The sequence below is a fragment of the Bemisia tabaci genome, chromosome 7 (assembly GCF_918797505.1).
Source record: "Bemisia tabaci chromosome 7, PGI_BMITA_v3".
Classification (NCBI taxonomy): Eukaryota; Metazoa; Arthropoda; class Insecta; order Hemiptera; family Aleyrodidae; genus Bemisia; species Bemisia tabaci.
Genome location: NC_092799.1, coordinates 25,710,818 through 25,735,850, shown reverse-complemented (window position 1 = coordinate 25,735,850; position 25,033 = coordinate 25,710,818). Strand labels below are relative to the sequence as shown.

The 25,033-nt window shown below is 38.1% G+C and overlaps 2 protein-coding genes across 3 annotated transcripts in view; one reads left to right on the top strand and one right to left on the bottom strand.

The window, feature by feature from the left end:
* Positions 1 to 25,033, bottom strand: part of by (focal adhesion protein tensin) — a 553,251-nt gene that overhangs the window by 476,838 nt on the left and 51,380 nt on the right. The gene's annotated exons all lie outside the window — the stretch shown is intronic.
* On the top strand, positions 13,153 to 23,334 carry LOC140224980 (uncharacterized). Its single transcript, XM_072302241.1, has 7 exons — positions 13,153 to 13,327; positions 14,266 to 14,387; positions 15,015 to 15,774; positions 16,212 to 16,396; positions 17,438 to 17,606; positions 18,607 to 18,938; positions 22,583 to 23,334. The coding sequence occupies exons 1-7, from the start codon at positions 13,258 to 13,260 to the stop codon at positions 22,589 to 22,591; spliced, it is 1,647 nt and encodes a 548-aa protein (XP_072158342.1). The 5' UTR covers positions 13,153 to 13,257; the 3' UTR covers positions 22,592 to 23,334.

The window sequence follows — 25,033 nt, the reverse complement described above, 5'->3', positions numbered from 1 at the left end:
GGATCGCTGGGCACACTATCTTTAGCGTTTTATCGGTACTCTCATTTGACCACAATAAGGAATTGATCATATTTTCGACAGTTAAAACAATCGCATTTTAGACAAGTTAACGTCAACTTGCTGACGGAATACGCACTAAAGTAGAAGAAAAGAAAGATTTAAAAAAAAAAACAAAAAAAAAACACACATTTGGTGATTTGGATGTTCCGTGAACTTTGCAAGCAGATTGGATGGGCTATCAAACGTTAATTATTGATGTGCATTCAACAGCTCACGCCCACTTATCCGTCGTTCAGTTTTTGACAACTCATGAGGTCGTAATTTGAGTTCAAATCACGCGGCTACATCATCCTGAGCTTCCAGATCATCTTAAGTGTTGATCTTTAAAAAGAAGATGATGTCTCACTAATATTCCCACGCCTAAATTTTAGCTCATTTACTTCCTGGTAGCTCGCGAGCTTTAGCAGGGCATTTTCTCGTTGGTTTCACGATGGAGCAGTCTTCACGCGAATGTAAAAAGAGCAGGCAATTATCCTTCAATCTAAGTTTCTTCCATTGTGAGTTCTATTTTTATTCTACTCCGATGGGCAACCTGAGAAAATCAGAATCAGGTCTCATACAGGAATGCACTAAAACAGAACACTTGCAATTGATAATTAATAACAATTACGCTCGATTGTTTCGTTCTTAGATCTTTTGGATTCCGCCAAAAAAAGGAAGTTGACGTAAACCGTGAAAAAAATTCGAAAAAGTCGATCATGCATGGTAAGCCGTGAAGTTCCGAAAAACGTGTATAGACTGTGTAAAGCTGCGGTGCGTAGGTCACGCGTTTTCAGGAACGAAAATTTTCGCAGAAAAGTTCACGTGAATTTCAAGCTTACATCCACTTTTCGGCGAAAAATCGGGTTATGTTTTTTTTTATCATGGTAATTGATAAAAAAGCGAGCGACAAGCCAAAAATTAATTAAACAAGTATTATTTCAAACTACATGTAGATGAGAAATAATACAAAACTTACAAGATACAAAACATGTAGTTTGAAATATTACTTGTTTAATTTATTTTTGGCTTGTAGCTCGATTTTTTAATCAATTACCATGTTCTATGCAGCTTAGCCAGCCAAATTTGGCATCAATTTTTTTTTTTATTTTTTTTTTTTTTAAAGCTTTGCTTCATATTGGACGGAAAACTTTTTCGGTTCCGGTAAGCGAACTCATCTGTCAAAGAAACCAAAATTTGGTGTTCAATATGAAATGAACTTTTTCTCTCCGTGTACTACAACTTTGACTCTAGTTCTAATGGTCACACTTTTCGCTTACACGTCACTATCCGTAGAGCCGGCCTGGGCGGTGCCACGAAGTAATGAATAAGGTAAATGAGCTAATTCGTATGGATAATAAAGTGATCCAATCCCATCTGCGAACTATTCTCCGGAGCCTTGGGGTGAAATGAAAATGCATTACTCCCCCTCTGACAGGGTCTCCTGCTTCGGCTGTCAGTTCCGACAGCGTCCACCTGGTGCCACGCCGCCGCGCCGTCGTCGTAGCGCCCACCCCGTGTTTTTCGAGCCCCAATTTAAAAACCCCCGCCCATTGCGATCTAAATTCAGAATTCCGTAAACCTGATGATGAGGAGCAGACGGTAAGGGATGTAAAAACTGAATAGAGGTTTATTAGTTCCAGCCCTGGAGAGTGCCAAGCCGGTCCGCTTTTGTCTATTTTGATCAGGGATCATGCCTTGTTAAGAGGTTTTTCCCCGTTTCTTTCTACATGTGCAAGCAGGATTTATTAACAGTTGCATGAAATAAAAGAGCTAGTTGACACGAATCTAAAAATCATCGGGCGTCATTTTGTGTGACTTTCTTGAAACCCCACGAGTGACTATTTTTCGTCAGAAATCCTAAAAATCGTATAGAACGCTCTTGAGGTTATACCTTATTTCAAACCATAGCTAATTTCAATTTTGCATACATGTAAATAGAGGCATCTACTGTGTCTTGTCAGCTTTCAAGAGAGGCTAAGGAGACCTAATTTTGATGCACATTTGGCTAATCATCACGGAAATATGGTTTTTATTTGAACACACCTCGTATTTGGCGTAATGCACAAATTCAGTAGTTGATATACAGGACACATAACACAATCAAAATAATAACAATAAAATGTAATTCACATATATTTGGTTGGTGTGGCTGGCTGTGCGGGACCAAGCGTATTAACAAGGTGAATATCTGATTCGAGAGCATCAACTTTTGATTCTGTCATGTATTTGTGGCAGGATAATAATCAAGTCAAGTTTGTCAGACGCAGATGGTAAAATAATCTTACCAGAATGGAAATCATGCTTCTTTTGCTAACTGTAGAATGAATAATTATGTACTTATCTTGGAAATGATCTACTATAAAAATACGCATCATACAATGATATTTGTAATGATGTCTATATGATAGCCCTTGAGCTAACATTTAGTTATATCCCAAAAACATGTCGTAAGTTACAGAATTTGTTGAATTTTACAGTTGAAATACGTGATGATCATCTGAATAGGACAATAACCGAAAATTGTATAAATTCTCTGAATTTTTCTTCAAAAACGTTGAAAACTCGAGGGTTTACGGAACTTCGGAAATGGTCAAAATACCATTTGCCTAGCATTTAAAAATGCCTGATCTGACTATTATCAATAGTCGGCTACAGGATAGGTTCTCCAAAAGCCTGAAAATATCCACGGAAAAGTGTCGATTCATTCGTCCTCCCCAAATTTGAGATCCCAGGCGCTAGACTTTCATCCCGCATACGATGCTAAGTCACTAATTCGAGGTAATTAAGGGTTGGATTCTTCAGCGCCGAACCTCACACTCGCCCACCCTCGTTGGGGCTTATAGGGTGGACGAGCAGTGTGGCAACAGTCGCTGTGCCAGCCCCTCGGACACAATGCCGGTCATAAAAGTGGGAGCGCGGTCATCGCGAATCGTCGCAGGACTCGTCGGCAGAAACCGAAGATCTGCATTGATTTTCCACTGGAGTTAGGCTGTTTCTGCGAGGCGCGATGGCTTTGTGCGGCTCCATTGTGCGTGAGGCAATTAGTACCGCGCGAGCTCGCAAATGTGCACGCCGTCCATTGTTGTGTCTTGAATCGATCGTTTAACTCGCCGCGAATTTAAGGCTTCGTTGGTTTCCGGAAAACGGGCGGTCAATCCAGCATCTCGCGGCATATGGTGGCGTTGGACGGTGGGATAGGTGCGGTCAGCGAGGGGGTGAGCGCTGTTTCGTTTGTTTGACAGTGGCTGCATTCTTCGATAATGAGTCACTCGATGGGTTCAAAGTTGTCAACGGAGGATATCCGAACGAGGGATGTGTTTCTCTGAGCACAAGAAGGTGGCAAGGAAAGTTGTGCAGAGCTGGACCGCGTTTAACAGAAAGGAACCAAGCCACATCAGATATTGCTAAATTTAACAGGGGAATTTGATTTTTTACAGGAGAACGTTTGTGCGGATTCCTTTGAAAATTTTAAGGAATTTGCTTTGAATGATGGAGAAAATTCATAGAAATTTGCATAAATATCCGCACAATCGTTTTCATGTAAAAAATTAAATTGTCCGATAAAATTTGGCAATAGCTGATGTGGCTTGGTTCCTTTCTGTTTAACGCGGTCCAGTTGTAGTTAGTTTCTCTGAATTAAATTCTTGAAAAACTAAAAAGTTAAAAAAAATCATTTCTAAGGTGTGTAAAAGCTGATCAAAAGCCGGCGGCAACCGAATTGACGTAGCAAGGCGATGCTTGGAGCTGAAATCAGCCAATCAGCAAATGCCAATCTCCCCGCCTGTCAACATCATTAGCGCCCGTCATCTATATAATTTCGAACGGGCCATTTGACATTTTCAACAGGGATTTCTTTGCCATTTGGGGTTTAAATAAGTCTAAAAAAGTCCTAGGAGCGTAATGCTGTGTGTACCTTGAAAAAATGATTTTTCAAAAATGGTTGCCCATGACCAATGTCTTGTTAGGCCCAAGAATTAAGTTTCCCGGAAAATTTAAGCCGCGGGAGTTGTCGAGGAAGTTTCCGGTAGCTCCTTAAAGTGTGAGTGATAGTTGTTTTTGTATTGACAGAAAGTTGTGTAGACAGAGAGAGAAGATAAGGTGCCAACCGCTGCGTGTACTCAGTTTTAGAGTTGCCGCAGAATTTAGAAAATATGTTTTCCTAACATTTCGTCGACACATTTTGGTAAAATTCCCTGACAATTGAAGACAAGTCGGATGGTTCAAAAGACATGATTGGAGATAGTTTTCATGCAAATTTTGTTGTTCAAAACGTTAAATCCATAAAGGAAGCAAATGAAGATGACGTGCAATTTGCCCCTGACCTCTTAAAATTCCCCGACATTTCCAGGTTTTCCCTGGCTTCTTAAAATTCCCTGACATTTCCCGGCATTCCTTGACTAGCGACCCGGTAGTTTTGCAAAATTTTAAAATTCCTGCTCTGTTTCATTTTTTGATGCATGAAATGAGCCGTAAATTATTCGGCGAACTTCGTACGAAATTTCTTAAATCGCGAAAAAAAAAATACTCTCTACTAAACGTTCATTTTGTCCTCCAGAGACTTCTAAATTAATCCAAATAATCCCCGAAAATTATGAACAAGGATTATTATTACGATCACATTTGTCTAATTTACCCAAGACTTTTCAGCTGCAGTCAAGACTTCCTTGTTCAAGAGCTGGAAATAATTTTAAAGTGGTTGAAAGTGTTTTAATTGGATTCAAACCACTTAGTGCACTAAGACTGAGGGCTAAAGTGCTTACGAAGTTAAGAGTTAGGCTGCACTTTGCCGATGCACGACGCCGCCGGCACACGGTGGATCGAGTCAATGGGAGAGGCCGCATATAATTTAAAACCTTTAAAGTGTTTAATATGACATTTTGGTGTTTTAAAAGTAAATTAATCGGTTTTCTCGTAAATTTTTCTATAAAAAGCACCCCCTTCAATTGAAATTCTGACGAGGTGAACGTAAAATTTTACAATTTTTGTCAAAAATTTCATGTTCGACTTCCTACAAAGACTCGTTCTACTGAGCGGCAGGGGAAACTTGAAGCTCACGCACGCTCGGCACATAGTTGGAGGAAAACTTGTTGCATGTTTTGATCTCCGGACGATTAGCATGAAGCTCGCTGTATACGTCTCGGTAAACAGCATGCCATTTGTTTCCCAGGGCACTACTGATTCTGAGGCCCAGTTGGCAAGCTACATTGCACCTTGCAAAGTGCACGTTAATTCAGTTTGTTTGCACACGACTGAGGGCCGTTTTCAGTCCTATGCCTTAAACAGCTACTTTCTTCAGGGAGACCCTGTGCGGTTTATTCTGAAATCAGGGAGGGGAGTTCAAGAGCTCTTTTAATGTATTATTATGAAAAGTACAATTTTTCAGATACTTGAGTGAAATTCGACGTTTAAACCTCAAGAAAAAATCCTTGCAAGGGATCGTCATGATTTGTCACCGCAAAAAGTACAAACTACTAACAACAATATACGACAGATTTTTCAAATTTTAAGTAGGTCCTAACCTACCTTAAAGATTGTCAAAATCATAGAATCTTTTCTTTAGTATTTAATATATTTTACTGTGAAAAATCATGATGGTCCCTTGCAAGGACCTATTATCTACACTATTCTGATGAATTTCACTCAAATTTCGTGAAATTTTTTTTATATGATGTAACATTGAAGAGAAGGTGTTAAAATTGTAGGAATTTTTAACTCGAAAGTGCATTACAATTTTTTACGAACAGACGCGTTTCGCGAAGCCTACACATTTTTAGCGTATGAACGACTCCAGGTGGTTTTAAACAAACTATAGGGTACACGTGGAATTTGTGGTCATTAAATCTTAATATTTCCATATTTACATGAATGAGTTCACACACTGAAAAAAAATTCTCGGCGTCTTTACCAAGGTCCGTTGGTACCTTTACCATCTTACTTTTTTTTACCAATTATTGGTAATTTTACCAAGACAGACTGGTAAGCTTGCCTAAAAAGCGGTATTTTTACTGTTTTTTCCAGGTAAGAATACCACTTTTATTGGTAATCAATTCCCGGTAACTTTGTCATTTTATCTCGGTAATTCTACCAGAGTCGATAAAAAATATTGGCGATTTTACCAAGGTCCAGTAAAATTACCGGAAAAGTTCAATAATTTTACCGAGATTCCTCGGTAAAATTACCAATTCCATAAATGGTAATTTTACCAAGAAAAAACTGGGATCAAATAGAACCCTGAATTCTTGGTAATTTTACCCTTTTCTTAGTAAATACACCGATATTTTTTTTCAGTGCACAGAGATACATAGGTGTAAGACTGCAAGTATTCTGTTTTTTTCTCTTTTTTTTCTTTTTTTTTTAATTTTTAAACGAAAATGGTGCCTGGTCATTGTTACAATATCGTCGGTGAGAGAGGCACGCCATGCGCCACGTTAACGTCCACTTTCCTCGGAATGTCAAAGCACGATCCCTGGAGTCGAGGCAACTTTGACAGGTAATCAATGGAACAAAGTACACCGCAGTTGATTCACGCAATGTTTTACGGCGGCGGCGCACGTTTTCGCTCTCGCCTTTGCGAAAAGAGAGCAATATTTTTAAGGCTTTATTCCGGAACAATGAGGGTTGCGGCGCGAGCACAACTCGGCCTGGACTGAGCTCTTAATAACTTCGGAGGCTTATGCTCGCACTTAATTAAAAAGGCACTCATAAAACGCCGAGTGTTCCGCGACCGAGCTTTGATGAACTTGCGCGGCGGAGGAGAGGGCTTTAATAGCACTCGGCACGCTATTTTAAAAGTTGCGAATCAAAAGAGCGTGGCGCGAGTGCAAAAGCTCGGGATCGAGGAAAATACCAGGGATCGAGACGTGCATGCTTCACACACAACCGTCTCGAACGAGGGCGTCGAAAGTTTCGCAGTGGGCATGGTGCTGCCTTCAAAATTTCACCCCCTTTCTATAGAGTGACTGTAAAAATTGAAAAATGGAATGGACCAATGGACGAGGCACAGAATTGAGCACTCTGATGACCAGAATGTCACGTAAAACACGGTTCGCACTGGAAAAAACACATTGGATCTAGAGTCTAGACTCTTGAAAACATTGACAAGAAAAAATACCCTTGATTTAATCGGATTTTTGCTTGAATCAAAACGAATTCCGCTTAAATTAAGAGGCTTGGTTCTTGATTTAAGCTAGATTCTGATTGAATCAAGAGGTTACTTTTTCTTCTAGATGTTTTTAAGAGTCGGGACTCTAGATCCAATGTGTTTTTTTCCAGTGCGCACACTGAAAATTACTGAAATATTATCGTTTTTATTTTACATTGGTTACAGAATTTTAGTTTTTCAGTAACAAGAAAAACAATATTCAACATGAGTCAAATCAAATGGCTATCAAGTTCTTGAAAAACATGAAACGCCCGTCTAAGAGGCGGAGAAATGTTTGCTTAAAAGGGACGAAAATATTTTGAAAAAATACACATTTTCAGTAATAAATTAAGTATCTCGTATCATTGGTCAACCGTGAAAAAGAAGTTGCGAATCAAAAGAGCGTGGCGCGAGTGCAAAAGCTTGGAATCGAGAAAAATACCAGGGATCGTGACGTGCATGCTTCACACACAACCGTCTCGAACGAGGGCGTCGAAAGTTTCGCAGGCGGCATGGTGCTGCGTTCAAAATTTCACCCCATTTCCACAGAGTGACCGTAAAAATTGAAACATGGAATGGACCCGTGGACGAGGCACGGAATTGAGCACTCTGATGACCAGAATGTCACGGAAAACACGGTTCGCACGATGAAAATTACTGAAATCAAATTCTTGCACGGAGAAAAAAAACTTCGTGCGTGGGACCCAAAGTTGATTTGACCCATGTTGAGAATTGTTTTTCTTGTGACCGAAAAATTCAAAATCTGTAGCCAATGTAAAATAAAAACGTTAACATTTCAGTACACGGAGAAAAAAAACCTCATGCGTGAGACCCGAAGTTTAGGTCATAGGGATCTCTGAAGTTTTCGGATTGAGCATCTGAACACTTAAGGTCTAGCTGCCGACGTTCAGGTCAAACATCTGAAACTTCAGTTCTTACATCTGAAGTACTTCGCAGTTCTTACATCTGAAGTGCTTCAGATGTGAGAACCGAAGTTTTTCGGATGTGAAAACCGAAGTACTTTAGATGTAAACGCTGAGGTTTCAGATGTGTGATCCGAACCTCGACAGCTAGACCTTAAGTGTTCAGATGCTCAATCTGAAAACTTCAGAGATCCATACGAGCTAAACTGCGGGACCCACGCATGAGGTTTTTTTCTCCGTGTACTGAAATATTAACGTTTTCATTTTAAATTGGCTACAAATTTTGAATTTTTCAGTCACAAGAAAAACAATTCTCAACATGAGTCAAATCAAATGGCTGTCAAGTTCTTGAAAATCATGAAACGTCCGTCTAAGAGGCGGAGAAAATGTTCGCTCAAAAGGGACGAAAATATTTTAAAAAAATACACATTTTCGGTAATAAATTAATTATCTCGTATCATTGGTCAACCGTGAAAATGACTGAATAATTGTAAGATGCTAGACGAACATCAGTTGCCGGTCTCGCGATAACTAATGACGTTTTAATGTCGATTTTGGTATCAAGTGTTACCTCGCTCCACTAGCCTCTCCTTATTCCGGCGAATCTGAATGCCTAGAATTCTCCGACGATCTCGTCAATCGTAATGATATTGGAGTAAGCGGAAAACACATAATGGTCCGAGTCGTGAGACAAGAAGCGGCATATAAAGAGTTTATCTAGAGTGCCTGCATAGCGAAAGTGTAGACCGGGGTGAAACTCCGAAAATCCATCAGGCCTTCACCGATGCCTCCGCGAATGAAGTTAACCCCTTAAGGTGATTCGATGGACACCATATTTTATGTCAGAACAACATGCGATATACTGCTCTGGGATCAGAGCATTTCAAATGTACTGAATTTTTCTGTTGAAGAGGTCCTGGACTTCTTGGAAATGTACTGAAAAATTACTGTAAAAGAACAGATTTTTGTCCAACCTGTTTTAGAAGACACCCTGGATGCTCGGCGAGCCTCTCCACTAGCCACGCGGCACAAAAAGGTATATTTTACTTGGAAAAAAACCCAAAAAGCGTTTCCTAATAGGAACATTTAAACAATATTTCTTTAAAATTGCTTTACAAAGGTCATAGCTACAAGGCCGAACACGGGCCTCATACCGTCGAGGTCCTTCAGTGGCGTGGCGTGAATCGCGATATATCGATTGTCATGCCATTTAAACCTATGGAAAAGGATCGATAAATAGGGTGTTCGCATTGAACACCTTAATAATCGATTCTTTACCATAGGTTTAAATGGCAGAACAATCGATACATCGCAAAGCACGCCACGCCACGGAGTGTTCCCGACGGCTGACGCCGGAATTAAAAACGTGACCAACTTAATCAGCCCCCATGATTTACCCTCGGATTTTAGATAAGCGGGTTCCCAGGACGGACGGCAAACACCCGTTAAATTGGGCGGCGTTAAAAATACCCGTAACAGGTGTGAGAGGACACAACCCGAGCGTCAGATGCGAGGGCGGGGACGGGCGGATAAGCCACAAGCACGCGCGGCCAAAAATTGTAACAACTTAATTAAGCACTCCGTGAGCTCCTGCCGCCGGGTTATTGAAGTTTGTATAACCTAATTCCGAGTCATTTGGTCGATCCAATTTAAGCTTACCCGGGGTATCCAACGCGGGCTTGTCAATATTTTCTTACGCTTGTCGCCACGAGTTTTTCTTCGCCTGTCGAACATCCTCAAATGCTGTCCGGACAAGGGTCCTTACTTGAGACGATTTTACACCCCTGACACGATCAAATCGGCAGGCGAGATGGACCACGTTGAGCAGAAAGGAATCAAGCCACATCAGCTTTTGCCAAATTCCGGGTGTCTACAAGTCCGGAAAATCCGCATGAAGGTCCGGAATTTTTTCGTATCTTGTCATATTTGTTGCAATTTGAGCTGGAAATTCAACTTTTTGAAATTTTTCGAATTCCATCAAATGGCGGTATACTGAAAAAGTACTGAATTTTTGTGTTAAGGAGGTACTGAATTTCTTGAGAATGTATTGAAAAAGTACTGTAAAAGAACTGATTTCCTTTTGATTTAAGCTTAAACTTGATTGAATCAAGAGTATTTTTTCTTGTCAATGTTTTCAAGAGTCTGGACTCTGGATCCAATGTGTTTTTTTTCCCAGTGTTTAATAAGAGAAACAGTACAGCACGATCTTAGCGACCGAATGGCGCTCACGAAGTTTTGAATTAGACATTATGAAGCGAGCAGACCCATCGAAGATCTTGCCGATCGATTTGAAACTCTCCCCCCTGAGAAACTAGGCGAAATTAATAATGTTAGTCGAAAGACAAGATGTATCGATCAATAGCCTCTTGACAGCTTTTTCTTCCTTCCCTGCTCTCGATCACACTACCGTGCTATGGAAAAACGCCGTAAGAACATTCGCGAGTTGCCAAATTTCCCCTGATAAAACATGCATTTTTGACGACATTCATGCATATTCTCCTTTGATATTTTCAGCTATTTTGGATTAAATAGCGTGCAAAATTGTTTGAAAATTTTTGGGGAAAAGATTTACAATTGTCTCGGTAAATTCGGTTTTTTATCGAAAGGAACTTGGCAACGTCTGTAGGCTCATACGGCGTTTTACCTTAGCATGGCAGTATAGATCTACACTGACATTTTCGAGCGGACCCTCTCGACCCCGAAGGTCAAACATGTGTATTTTCGACATCCTTTGTTTCCTTAGAATAACAAAACAGAGTGAATCCTCGGAGAGAGTGCTCATGGCCCCTCTTCATTTTCACACGGAAACGAGGAACATAATAATGTTGTAATATTCTGCAAGGTTAGTTGGTAGAAATCGGAAATAGATACAGCTTGTCCCAGATTCAAACAAATAGAAGCGTGTACCAGAAGAATATTTGTGTTCTTGTGTAAACGTCGGTCAGTAGAGGAAGAGCAACACAACGGCACTATTCTACTAAAAGAAACTTAATTTTCGAGAAATTCTCGAAAATGGCTAGAAAGTTTCACAGCCTTTTCCCCTAGAAGTTCCAAGACCCCTAAAACCCCTTTAGAATGCCTTTGTGGTGTCAGATCTTTATATTTTTGAAGCCACGTATGGATTTTGCGCTGAAAATTGTGTTGAAGAACCATTTTATTTGGAGTTTTTTTCCCATGACCATTGTCAAGATTCATAGAAACTCACTAATTAACACGAGATCTTAATATTTGTGAAGCAATAAATGGAATTTGGCGCTTAACATTGAGATGAGGAACCATTGTTTCACTAATTTCTATTCAAAACCGTAACAAAATCCAGGAACAACCTAGTACATTCTCACCTTTACAGAGTAGCCACTTTTCACGAGTTTCCGCTCATAACCGTCACCAAAATTCGGAGAGAAGCTATGATTTTCGCGAAACCATTGGGAGCCATACATGGAACTCCGAGCACTTTTGGGGGAAAAAACTTATAGAACAAAAAAAATCTTGATTAGCCCCGTACCATACGCATTCTGGCCGTTTCATCATATGACACCCTGTACAGTGTACATCCCCCAGTGCGAGGGGACGCGTGACCTTTCTCAACGCGGAGTAAGTTGTCGGCGTTAGGAACACGACGCGGGAACAGGGAGCCGGCGGAGCTACCCTTCGTTTGTAAACACGCTCCCTTCCCGGTTCCCTGCGTGTGTGTGCTCTTCCGACTAATTGGAAACTGTTTCTTTTTTGAGCCCTCCGCTTATTTATTGCTTGCTCGCCTTCCTCCCCGAGAAACAATTACGTTCCTGGAAATAAACCAACAAGTGACGTCAGCCACCAATATTCCGGTGTCGGGCCCCTCTGACTCGGCCGCATTTTTGTATTTATCAATTCGGGCTTAACCCCTGCGCTGGCCCCATCCCTCCCGCCCCCGCGGGTGTCTTGGGCTGTTGCACAACACCGCGAGGCGGGATGCGAACATTACTGCCAAATCGTACTGAAAAATCAGCAGTTCCCCAGGGTGTCTACTAAGACAGGCTGGTCAAAAATCAGTACACGGAGAAAAAAAGAACAGTTAAATTAACGAAAGTGTCTACTTGGAAATTTTCTACGTTAATTTAACACCGAAAAATAGTTGATCCAAACGGATAGGGTACTTGACGTTAACGGACGTCTCACTTGAATCAACTGGACTAGTCTAGTTGAATTTTTTCCAGTTATTCCAAATGAGAAAGCCCAGTTACCGTAACTGGAATTCCATGTTTACTGAATTGCGCAGAAAGTTGTAGTGGTTTTATGCGAGTGTCATATAAGTAGGTATGCGATGGAATTAACGGGAACGAAGTTTTTTTAGAATTCAGTTTTGCTCGCAAAACTATCAACCGTCTAGAAATTCGTATTTCCTTCAATTTATATGCTATGCAATATGCGCTTCTCGTTGTTGATAGCGATCGTCAGACCCAAAGACATAAAGACGGAGCACTAAAAGCAAAAAATGAAGCTTCTAGAGCTTCTTTTCAATCACCTCTACTATTGGCTAGAGGATTGGCGGCGAAATCGGGACAAGTTTGAATTCAAATGTAGGGCGGGAACTAATAAATAAAATTGCGGAAACAAAGTATTTTAGGTTGATTTTTGCCCAAATTCAGGTACACACTCATATTTTATTCACTTTAGGTTAGTTTCGGTCCGTCGTCGACCGACTGATTTCATTTGGGAGTAACGTAGATCTAGAACTGTAACGGCCTGTTTGAACCTGCAGAACCACCATAAGCAGAAGAAAAACTAACTTTATCTGAGATTACTGCCTGTTACCGAGCAAAAGTAGGTGTAATATATTAGGACGCAGACCGAACTTTCTTAATATAATCGTTTTAAGCATTTAAAACACGTTTCGAAGAAGAAATAAGGAAAAATCAAGAGGACAAGTTCAAATCAAATTTCCGTTTGCCGCCATGGATTCCCGCGCTCATTTACACACTCACACAAGCGCGCAGCGCCGAACCTAGCTTCACTTTTTCCCCGTGCTTTTAGATACGAGCGCTCCGTCTTTATGTCTTTGGTCAGACCGCATTGTCGACCTAACCTCAAAAGGATTGAAAATTTCGTTTAGGCCTACACCTGCGGCATGCGCTTGAAGTGAGTTAAGTACCTATGTGATTTTATATCATTATGTCTGATGATCAAGTGAAAGATTTCCTCGCCAGCAACGGGCTTGCAGTATACTTCGTTGAATTTGAAAGTAAGTAATAGTTCTTCCATTACATAAATTGAAAGACGAATTGGTCTGGCACCTTCGCATGGCATGTCAACATGTGTTCTTCCATTCCATGTTTTCTGTTCAATAAATCACTTGAGGTTGCAAGAATCTTAATAATTTGTCGTGCTGTTTTAAACTTGAGGTTCAAGTGTCAAAGGAAAGTACTTTACTTAAGTTGCGCAGAGTATGCGTCAGCATGAACCACAGAGCGTTTTCTCAAATTCTAACCTCTACGTATACGTATTAGTCTGTGATCAGTTATAGCTATTTTCTCAAATTATAATTCAACATTGGCCTGTGGTACTTAATGAGAGCCTCGTCAATGCAATGTTTGGAAACATCTTATGTGATACACTATCAGTAATGGCTGGTTATCTGAATTTCTAATCTAGTATTTTTGAGCGTGCCGAACTCAGAACAATCTTTCGATATGATGGTTGAAAATTGCTAAGAGCAAAGAACACATTGAAGAGTTGGCTGTTCCTGTTACCAGTAAACTGATCATGAGATGAGTTTCCAATGGTTTGAGAACACAAGCATATGTCAGTGAATTTTTGAGCAGGCTTCATAGGACTGCATAACACCCATCTGCGGACCGTTTATTGAAATTTAAAGCAGCCCATTAAGACATAAAATTGCTATATATTGCATGGTTGAATTAGGGCTATGTCTTGTCGTGTCAGGCTGACATAGTTTCAATAATTGGTCCGCATGGGGTCAAGTATATAGGAGTGTTGCGAACCATGATAGTGTCGAGTGCCTGGAAATAAAAGTAAAATAACAGCTGTTTATTAGGAGAGAGTTGCTTTTCAGGTGACTCTGTTGCCGCACTGCTCTTCAGAGACTGTTCTTTTTTTTCTTTTTTTATTCCTGATTTTATTTATTCTTTCTCCTGCTCTAATTTGACTTTCAAATTCCAGAGGAACAAATAACATATGATCTGTTGAACGAGCTAGATTCAAATCTCTTGGAAAAAATTTTCCCCATAGCTGGGCCCAGACTCAAATTCATAAAAGCACTGAGAGGAATAAACAACCAATCGGTCAGTGTTTCAATGCTTCTTATATATTCTAGGAGTTGGGAAAAAATTGACAGAAATTTATTTTCAAATAATTAAGTGGCAGTCACATATTTTTCAGATGTGTTCATTACCACCAAGTCCTTAATAGGGGTCATATGTAAATTATATATAAAATATTACTCTCTAAACAGTGACTCTTTTTCTCCAAATGAAGTTGTTTAGCTTCATGCAATGACTGTAAAAGAGTGCTTTGAAAACTCGGTGCGAGACCTGATACGAACAACAATAAGTTCTTGAGCCATTTTTTCTGTCATTTTAAGATAAATAACCTCTTTTTGCATGAAAAGTCACAGGGGAGTGGGCTTAACAATTTATTTGCATTAACTATGTATTGATCAGTATATGGGAAGGAGGATGCTCCATTAAAATGGAGTAGGTAAATAATTACTTTTGACTTCCATATTGTATATTAATGAACAGATCCAATTAAAGAAAAGTGGAGGTAAAATAACCCCCAATCTTTCTCAAGCTGCAGAGTGGGAGGGGTAGTGGACTGCTCAGGCTACACAGTATGGTGTGCATTAGTTTTACGCTACCAAAATAATTAATATGCTGTAGACTTACTGGTTTTTTTTTCTCTTTTTTTAGAGTTCAGCGATTGAGATTGTCAATGTAAATCAGACAAACTCTCAAAATCCAGAGGAAAATAACAGGTCAGTGGATCAAAATCGAACAGAGCAGCAAGTCTTGGTTGACTTAAGTCCAGCTTCTCCTCAAACAATCGACATTCCATTAACAAACACGGAACTTTTGGAACTAGGCATTGCAATTCCTCCTGACAATGCACAGCCAACGGCAACTACTACTGCAGTAATTTCAACTGATGCAACTACAACTGCAGTAATTACAACTGGTGCAACTACAACTGCAGAAACAACAACTGCAACAACTGCAGCTCAGCTTCCGTCTGCAGTCGAAACAACACCATGCAAGTCTTTTGACGCCTCGACTCTGAACAATTACGTTGAAAAATTAAAGTCCCTTCTTCAAAATTCCTCAGAAGGGAAAAGTTTACTAAAATTATCTGAGAGTAACACTGAACTCTCTGATCACTTCCGCATCGCGTTGGTCGACTGTATTATTTCCCAGGAGATAAAAGACAGACTTAAATATAAAATTCCCAGTGCAGTGCTCAAAGCTTATAGTCTTGTTATACCTAAAGTATTTACGCACGAAAAATCATCTGTTTATTATGTAGACTACGTATACCTTGGAAAAGGGAAAAAAAAAAGTGCAAGGGGCAAACTTGTGGACAAATATAACAACAAAAGAGCTTGCCTTCGAAAACTAAAACTTCTCTCTCCTTTGAAAGCAGCCTCAGAGGAAATTCCTACCGCTATATCAGAAGGTGTGTAATGATTTGTTTTATGTTATTAATTCTACTCTACAAAGAAAAATTAAGTGGACACTCATAACTTTTTTCAATACTGAATCTGTTCTGGCCGATTTCGGCTTACAATCATGAAACTCCTTGAATCCCCCCCCCCCCCCAATTGTTTGAATCCTGAATGTGTTTTCCTGAAGTCACAGCTCGAAAAAAATATGTCAATATTTATCGTTGAGTAAACAAGACTTCTTTTGACAAAATTTTGAGTTCCCCTGAAAGAATTTCAGTCTCAACTTTATGTTGATGTTCCACAGATAAGGATATTTAAATTTGTGTGATAAATTATTTCATTTAAACTCATTTAGCTAAACTGAAAATATAAGTGAGCCTGGCTCTCCTTCACAATGGAAATATTTCTCCTTCAGCATCAAATTTATACAAGGTTTTTTTCCCCCCAGATGAAGAGGTTTTGGAAGAAGACCTACAAATTTTGCAAAACAATCTCGACCCATGGTGTCTGATAGTCCAAAAGTGGAAGTCCTCCTATGGAGGAAGAATGAAGATACTTCGCTCTGTTGCAAGTATTGGAGAATATTTAAGAAAATTTCCTGCTCTATCGCTCCCAAAGCGAGGATACTTATTGGTTCGTATGCTTCTCAGTACTTTCTCTCTCCATCCTATCAAAAGCTGCTCCAAACTGCGTGAGAAGATGGCGTAAATTATTGGCCTCATCATTTTACTTAAAGATACAATGAAAAATAGGAAACAAAATTCCAATACAGTCTCAACTAGGAGAAAATAAAGGAGTGTTACGTGCATAAGAGAGATGACGATCACCATTTAGATAGAGATTTGCTGGTTTTGCCAGTGCGTGTTCAAGTTCAGTCTGTATAAACTGATATTCTCATTGTAGATAGAAGAAGCACACATTTTCTCTCAAGAGAGTTGTGCTGTTCGGCACAACACTAGTTACGACTGATCAAGAAGGCAGCTGTAGATGTGTTTAGAATCTAATTGGACCCATCATCAACTCAGACCCTCAGCTGATTTACACGACTCTCCAAGCTTAGAATCAGAAAATCAAGAGGCTGCGCTGCAATGATAATGGGTACAATTAGACTTGAAATATGTTTGCAGTTGCCCTCCTCATTGGTTGTAACTAGCGTTGCACCAAACAGCATATTTCTCATGAGGAAAAAATTGGTGCCCTGATGAGCTTTTCTTACCATTGTGTGAATGTCAGTTTCAAATGATAATGAAGGTACGGGTGGCAAAAATATTCCCTGGGAATTTCCATGCATATAGTTTGAAAATTTCTCTGTAATTAAATGCAATGAGTATGGACATTTTTCAATGTAACAATCTTGAGACAAGGTTTTTAAAGTTTTGCCATTGATGATTAGATCTGTATTGACTTACAAGGCTTCCATGAAAGTTGGCATCCTTTAAATTTAAATTTTCTTATACTTTTCTTTTTCTCCTGAAAGACCAACTTGCCCGAAAATTTCCATTTTATATCTCACAGGAATTTGCCGGAAGACCATCATTTCCAAAAAAAGGAATTTTTAACCTTGGAGCTTACTTTTAATGGTGCTCGTTCCTGAAGTGCACACTCACAATCAGCCTGTTACCTTGGATAATATAGCGGATGATATTTTATTTTCATTTTTGGTTCATTTTCCAGATCTTGGAAGATTTTGCTGTAATCCATCCTGAAGAAGCTAACAATTTTCACACTCAATTTAAGGACGTGGCTAAGAGCATACTTAAATTTTCAAAAGAGAAAGCAATCACGGATCTGCCCTGGAATAAGTTGATTGCCAATGCCAATATTAATTTAGAAGAAATCTCGGGTAACTATCATTTTATTATTAGTTTCTTAAAATTTTCTTTCTCAATTGGGAGGGAAGAATTACCTGACCGAGGCATGCAAGAGGGGGAGGGAATCTTTTTTCAATAATTTCATTTCATGTTAACAAATGAGGAATTTGCATAAAGTTTTAATTTTGATTTAATGCCTTGACTGGAAAATGGCTGTCTACTGAAAGTATTTTCATTTCATTTTTGCAGTAAACATGGAGCATTTGAAATCAACTTATTTAATGCTTTCAAAATGTTAAATTACAAATTAATATTGCCTTAAGGTACATGAGGTTTCTCAGCAGCCTGGAAAATCTGGATAGTTGGTATTTACGGCATCCCAAGTAGCACAATTTAAGGAAAATATTAAAATTAAATTGCAACTTGATTTCAATAAAATTGTAATTTTTTTACCATTAATTTGCAATATTCTTACATCACTTAGTGGATTTATGCCGATTTTAATCAATCAGCTAAATGAACTCCATGTGTCAGAAAGATAGACAATGTGCAATGCAATGAAAAATTGCAACTTATTTCAATTTTATTGCATCAACTTTCATTAAATGGGGCTCCTTCAAATAGGAGCTAGGCAACATACGCAACACTCAGTGGAATTGCAATATTTCAAGTATGTAATTGCTACTTGCGATCTATGCTACTTGGGTTACGGGAAAGTCAGGGAATTCATAAAAAAAGGCATGTAATCTCGCAAGCAACCTTTAGAGGAAGTCAGTATCAGTAGAAGGGATAAAATGAAATCAGAAGTTTTGTTTGTAGGTCAAGAAAACTCAGGGAATAAAACAATTTTAAAGTCAAGGAAAGCACAAAAAAAACCGGGGAAAGTCAGGAAATTCGGAAGTGCAGAAATTATGAAAACCCTTTATAACGTGTACATGGAAAAAAAAACCATTTAAAGAAATACTTTGAATTGATCGAATTTGAGACTTTTGCCTGCTTCGTGGAATTAAGTTCTGGCTCTCCTTCTTTCAGACACTAACATTGATCAACTAGCTGCCCTAAAACTCATTCCATTCTTATTGACACCACCTGGAGTCGTGAACAGTAAAGCTTCTGGAAACAAATGGAAACCTTCTCGTATGGAATCTCTGGAAGGGTTCCTTTTTGATGTACCCTCTAGTGGCAATTTAGAGAATGCACTTGGTCAAAGGCATGAAAAAATGTCAAAATATGGACTTCAGAACCAACCTTTAACACTCATCATAAGAAGTGCAGAAACAATTTCCTACCAAGTAGAAATTGAAACGGTGAGATTTGTTCTACCCTCAGTATTAGAGGCAATAGATTTTTGTTTCAAAAGTTTTTTTGTTTTCAACTTGGAATTTCCACCCGAAAGCAACAAAATATTTCACTTTTTACAGAAATATGTTTACAAAATACCCTGTCCAGGCTCATTGTATACAGCAAGCATAGATTTGCTCGCCAGTAATCTGAAATTGTGATTTCAACGCCGCTAAACTAGAGAAGTTTTTTTATCTCCTCGTTTCCCAATTACTCATTTTTTCTATTTTTTCTTGTATTTCTACAGTTTATTCTTTATTTAGCATTCCATTCTTTGGACTTATCGCATTGATCTCGGTAATTATTGAATTTTTAGTGTGGCTGCTTCATATGTGAGAAATCCTCAGAGATTAATTTATTCACAATGCCTGTTTGTTTCGTTTGTAAAGAAAATTTTACTGTTATTAAACAGCTTACTTTTCATTATTCTTTGATTCATCGATTAAACTATGACTCAAAAGTTTTCAAATGTGCTGAGGCTGGATGTTTTGAAGAGTTTGAGAAATTATATTCTCTTACTGACCACCTTGCAACCATTCATAAGTTTCCACGAAATGTAAGTGAAGTCAGTAAACGGTTGAAACCTCCATCAAGTGGTCCACCTCCCAAAATTATGAAATGTGAAGCTTCAGTCTCTGGCATCAGTTCTGAGGAGATGAATCAAGAGGTGAATGATCCAAACTTAGAATTTGAAAACTCTGTTGATCCATTTACTGAATCATCAATTCTTAATAATCAATCAGAAAAATTAGATCCGCAGTCTAGAGCTCTTGTTTTTGTCTCAAATTTATATGCTAACCCCAGCTTACCCAGAAATTGTGTTCAAAATATGGTTGAAAATTGCTCTGACCTTTTTTCCTCAGTGATTTCTTATGGTAAAGCACGATTAAATTCTCTCCATAGCCAAGTTAGCAAAGAAGCATTATCTGAAATTCATGATATTCTATCAAAAATTCAAAATCCCTTTCAAAATTTAGAAACTGAATATAAAAGAATGGAGCTTTTTAAAAAATTAGGAACATTCATCCAACCTCAACCAATTTACCTTGGCACCTATCCTGTTGATAAAAAAATTGATGGAGCAATACTCAGCGTTGACACCCCTGTGTATGGACAGTACATATCTGCTCCAAAACTTCTCTTCAATTTTTTTAGTCAGGTTGATGTATTGCGCAAAACTCTTGATTATATGAATTCACTGATGCAGGTAAAAACCTGCCTTACAAATGTTGTTCAGGGGCAGTATTGGAGAAGAAGGTTTGAGAATTGTGGTAAGATTGTTATTCCACTTTACTTCTATGTCGATGCCTTTGAGGTTGGCAATCCGTTAGGTAGCCACGCTGGTCTGCATAAAATATCAGGTGGATATTTAACAGTAGCATGTATTCCTCCTGAGTACAGTTCAAGCTTGAATAACATTTTTGTGACCCTGTTATTTAATGCAGATGATAGAAAAACATTCGGCAATGAAAAAGTGTTTAAACCTCTCATCAAAGATCTTAAAGAATTACATGATAATGGACTCTCTTTTAATACAAGTACTTTTAGCGGAAAGGTCTACTTTGCACTCGCAAATCTACTTGGCGACAACTTAGGTAACCATGAAATAACAGATTTTGCTTGCTCATTTATGGCAAAGTTTCCTTGTTTGTGGTGTAAGGCCACTAAAGAGGAAACCAAAACTTTATGTGTAGAAAAAAAAGAAAAGCTAAGAAATAGTGAAAACTATAAAGAAGATGCAGCCAAATATGATGTTTCATTAACAGGCATTCATAAGCCAAGTGTATGGAATCAAGTACCATCATTTGAAGTAATTTACGGGGCAAGTTGTGATCTGATGCATGATTGCGCTGAGGGTGTTGGTCCCTATATAATGCTTTTTGTCATTAAGCATTATTTACAAAACAAATTTTTCACTCTCAACACACTTAATTTCAGGCTGAAAAATTTTGACTATGGCCCTATAACCAGTAACAAACCTCCATTAATCTCTGAAAATGATATTCAAAAGTCTAAAATTAAAGCATCGTCTGCTGAAATGCTTAATTTGGTGCGATACTTTTCTCTGATTATCGGTGACCTCATACCAGAGGGAGATAAGGTGTGGAATTTATACCTGAATTTCAAGCAACTTCTTGAACTGTTACTAGCACCTTCCCTCCAAAGGGAATGTAGTGACCTTATAGAGTATTATGTGAAGGAGGTAAATGTAGCATACTTGGAATTGTCAGGGGAAACATTAAAAAACAAATTCCATCACTTGACACATTATCCTCGGTTGTTCCTTGAGTTAGGGCCCAGTGTTAAAAATTGGGTCATCCGTTTAGAAGGTGGGCACCGCCTAAGCAAACTAAATGCTAATGTTGTTATGTCTAGAGTAAATCCATCCTGCACTTTGAGTATTAATAGTCAGTTAAACTTTCAAAGCAGATTGCTTTCTGATAAATTCATGGATGATACGCTTGAATATGGAATGTATGAAATCGTCCCTCTTAGTTTAGATTTGCAAAACTTTAGTACTTATCTTTGCAACAATAATCTGCTGAAAAAATATGCTTTTAAAGTTTCTTGGGTAGTGTGTCATGGAACTAGATACTCAGCAAAAATGGTGTTAATTTATGACATCAGTGAAAATATTCCAGATTTTGCCAAAATCATGGATATATATGTTATTGATGATAAGCTTGTCTTCTTCAAATGCTCAAAGCTGGAAGTAATTGATATTAGTCCACATTTCGGTTGCTATGAGATTCAACCCACTGATGAATTGATCCTTTTAAATCAAAACGATTTGATCGACCCAATTCCAACCTGCATTTCTTTAAATGCCGTGGGAACCAAATTTGTTACTCTAAAACACTCAGTGTAATAATTGCCTTAGCAGATATTTTTCTCTTATGTTTTTGCTGCATATACATTTACTTATCCAGAATATGAGAGAGGCTACTGATCTCTGAGGATTTCTCACATTCCTGACACGTAGATGACTTGTAAATAAGTTTACCTCTATATTTGTTTTTTTTTTTTTTCTTGTTGGACTTGTGATAATTAGTTTTGAACTTTTCAAGAGAAGAAAATTAGTTCCTAATAGCCTGTTTTTTCCCGGTTCTGCCAGGTTTTAAACACAATTTATTAAGTTGTGTATGACACTCCTGCAGTTCCAAGACCTCTGAAGCCTTTTTTTAAGTTACCTTGTTCTTAGTTTAATTTCATATTTTTAAGATTTTTGACTTCACTGTCATATCCTTCTCCTTTCCATCCTTATTTTCTATCGATGTCCTTTTTTCTTTTTCTTTCTCTTTGTTGCCCTCGATTCCCTCCTATTCCTTTTCCTATTCTTCCTCTTCTTTTAAGTTTACTCATTCTTCATTCTTCCCTTTTTACTATTTTTCTTCCTCTTCTTTTCCCTGGACTTCTTTTTTTATTTCCTCTTCTTCTCCTTCTTCCTCTTTACATTTTCATCCACCGCTTTTTCTTCTCTCCTTCCATTTGTTCTTCTTCTATCTCTTTTTTCTGTGTCTTTTGTCTACTTTTCTGTCTGTCTATTTCTTTTTTCTCTTCCTTGATCTGTTTTCACCTTTCTTTCCTCTTTCTGTTCTGCCGCATTCTACCCCAATTTGATTTTCTTATGTTACATAAGTGCTTTTATGGATTAGCTGGGATTTTTGGTTCCTAATTGCAAAATGCAGTCCAATTGTGAGGAAGTTTTGCTCTTTGTAATGTGATGTCTTACACTGTGTTCCTTTTCTGCCTTATCTTGAATGTCCTTTCGATTTTTTAAAGGAACCAAAACTGTGCTTTGATTATTTTTCTAATACTTTTGATATTACCAAATTAAATAATGTTATAGTCAATAAATTTAAGATTATAAAAGTCCATACTTTATTAACGTTTGTTATTATTATTTTGATTCTTTCTTATGAAAGTAATGTAATTTTTCAACGAGCCCTCAGTAGTGAACTTTTTGCTGTCACAACACTCTGAAAGCGAAATGTATTTGTGGTCTACATTTAGTGGCAACTTCTGTATACGAGTTATTTTCTTACTTTAATAAAACTTATTAATCTGATAAATTGTATCTCATCCAAATGTAGCCATCATAGGTTCCTCGCACAATTCAAAGGAATTTTTGGATTTGTCATGTTGTAGGGCGTGATACTTTTATGGAATGATAATGCAGAATTCAAAAACTTAACAATTTTTTTAGGAGGGATCATTTCATTTTATTTCCATTATTCAGAATGAATGTTAAAAATAACAGAGATAAATTTACATGTCATTATAAAAAAGCAGCTCATAGTAGACATTGTCAAAATTCTTGTCTATTCTTTGCATTTTATTCATTTTTTATTTTATTCTATACTCAAGAATTAAATTGTAAATTTCAAGTAATTTTTTGAAACGTGATGTTGGTTGGTTCAACAAATGGGGCAAATCTGAATTGAACGTGGCATTTGACAAGGTCTGATGTGAGCTGTTTTTTCTATGAATACATTTTTTAGTATGTCGATCAACTTCTACTGTAATGATTTCCACTTCAGATTGTGACGGTCAACATTGTGCTCAAATCATTGCATCAATTTGGCGAATAACCAGGGGAAAGTTTCATTTCTTAACCGCCAAAGAGCATGCATTATTTATCTTTCACATGCGCCAAAATTAATCAGAAAATATGTAGGAATAAAACTTGCGAGGAAAATACTGTTAGTAAAAAAAATACTGAATTTTCAGCCACCAATGATTTTTCTGCATTGAAAAACTGTAGTTCCTGTACATCCATATTTTTCCAAATGCTTAATAGTTTCAGTCACATCTCAGCATGCAAGATAAGCACTGCCCCTTTTTTCTATTTTGCACCTGTAGAAATCGAAATTTTTCCCCGGATTTCTTGCTCAATTGATGCAATGTACTTATCAAAATCTCACTCGCCTATACTGCCGTGCTGAGGAAGAACACCGTATGAGCTTACATGAGTTGCCAAATTTCCTTAATCAGAGCCCGAATTTCCTGGGAAATTTATCAATATTTTTTACAAACTTTTCAGAAAATTTGCTTGCAATTTGATCTTGAATATCTGAAAATTTCCAAGAAAACTACTTAAACCTTCCTTCAAAAATTATTGTTTTAACTAGGGGCAACTATCGAGCGTTCGGACGGAGATTTTTCTGAGCATAGCGGTACAGCAAAGTAAAACTGAGAAAAGAGATGATTTTGCTGAACCAGAATATCTTGTTGTACCAAGGATCCAAAAATTTCGGGTTCCGAAGTACAACCAGATATTATAAAGAGCAATTTTTAGAGGGGAGGGACAGTGTAGGGGTAGGGGTAGGGGTAGGAGCTCTTCAATTAACCGGAAATTTTCCAGTGAAATCAAGTAATTTTTCCAGTCATTTCAAGGATATTTTCCAGTTATTCCGAGGATAATTCCAGTTACCCCAAGGATAATATCCATTTAAACCAAGGATAATTTCCAGTAACTTCAACTGGAAAAAATTTAACTGGCTATTCCAGTTGATCCAAGTATCATTCCATTCCGGGAAATATTCATTGGAGTAGTCTCATTGGATCAAGGAGTTTTCTGGTTGATCTGACTAAAAATTTTTCTCAGTGTACTTTCACAGTACTTTCCCAAAAAATCCAGTCTCTCATCACAGAAAAATTCGGTACTTTTTCAATACCTCCATACAACGAAATTCAAACAATTTCAAAATCTTGAATTTCTCGCTCAAAAATGACGAAAAAAAGGAAAAAAATCAGGACCTTTTGGCAGCATTGCCGCTCTTTTTCAGTGTATCCGGACGTGCCTTAAAAAACCAGAACTATTTTCGGACTTTCCAGAGAATCTGGACTTGTAGACACCCTGCTCGTTTCACTGCAGCGTAAAATTCAATACTTTTCAGTACCTCCATTTACCGAGATTCGAAAAATTTCAAAAATTTGAATTTCTCGCTCAAATTGCGACAAAAAGGACAAAAGTTATGAAAATGCCGTACCTCGTTGAGAAATTTCCGCTTTTTTCAGTACTTCCGGACCGCCCTTGAAAAATCAGTACATGCTATTTCCGGGCTTGTAGACACCCTGCCCATGTAAGATATCCAATTTAATGGCATAACGTGGC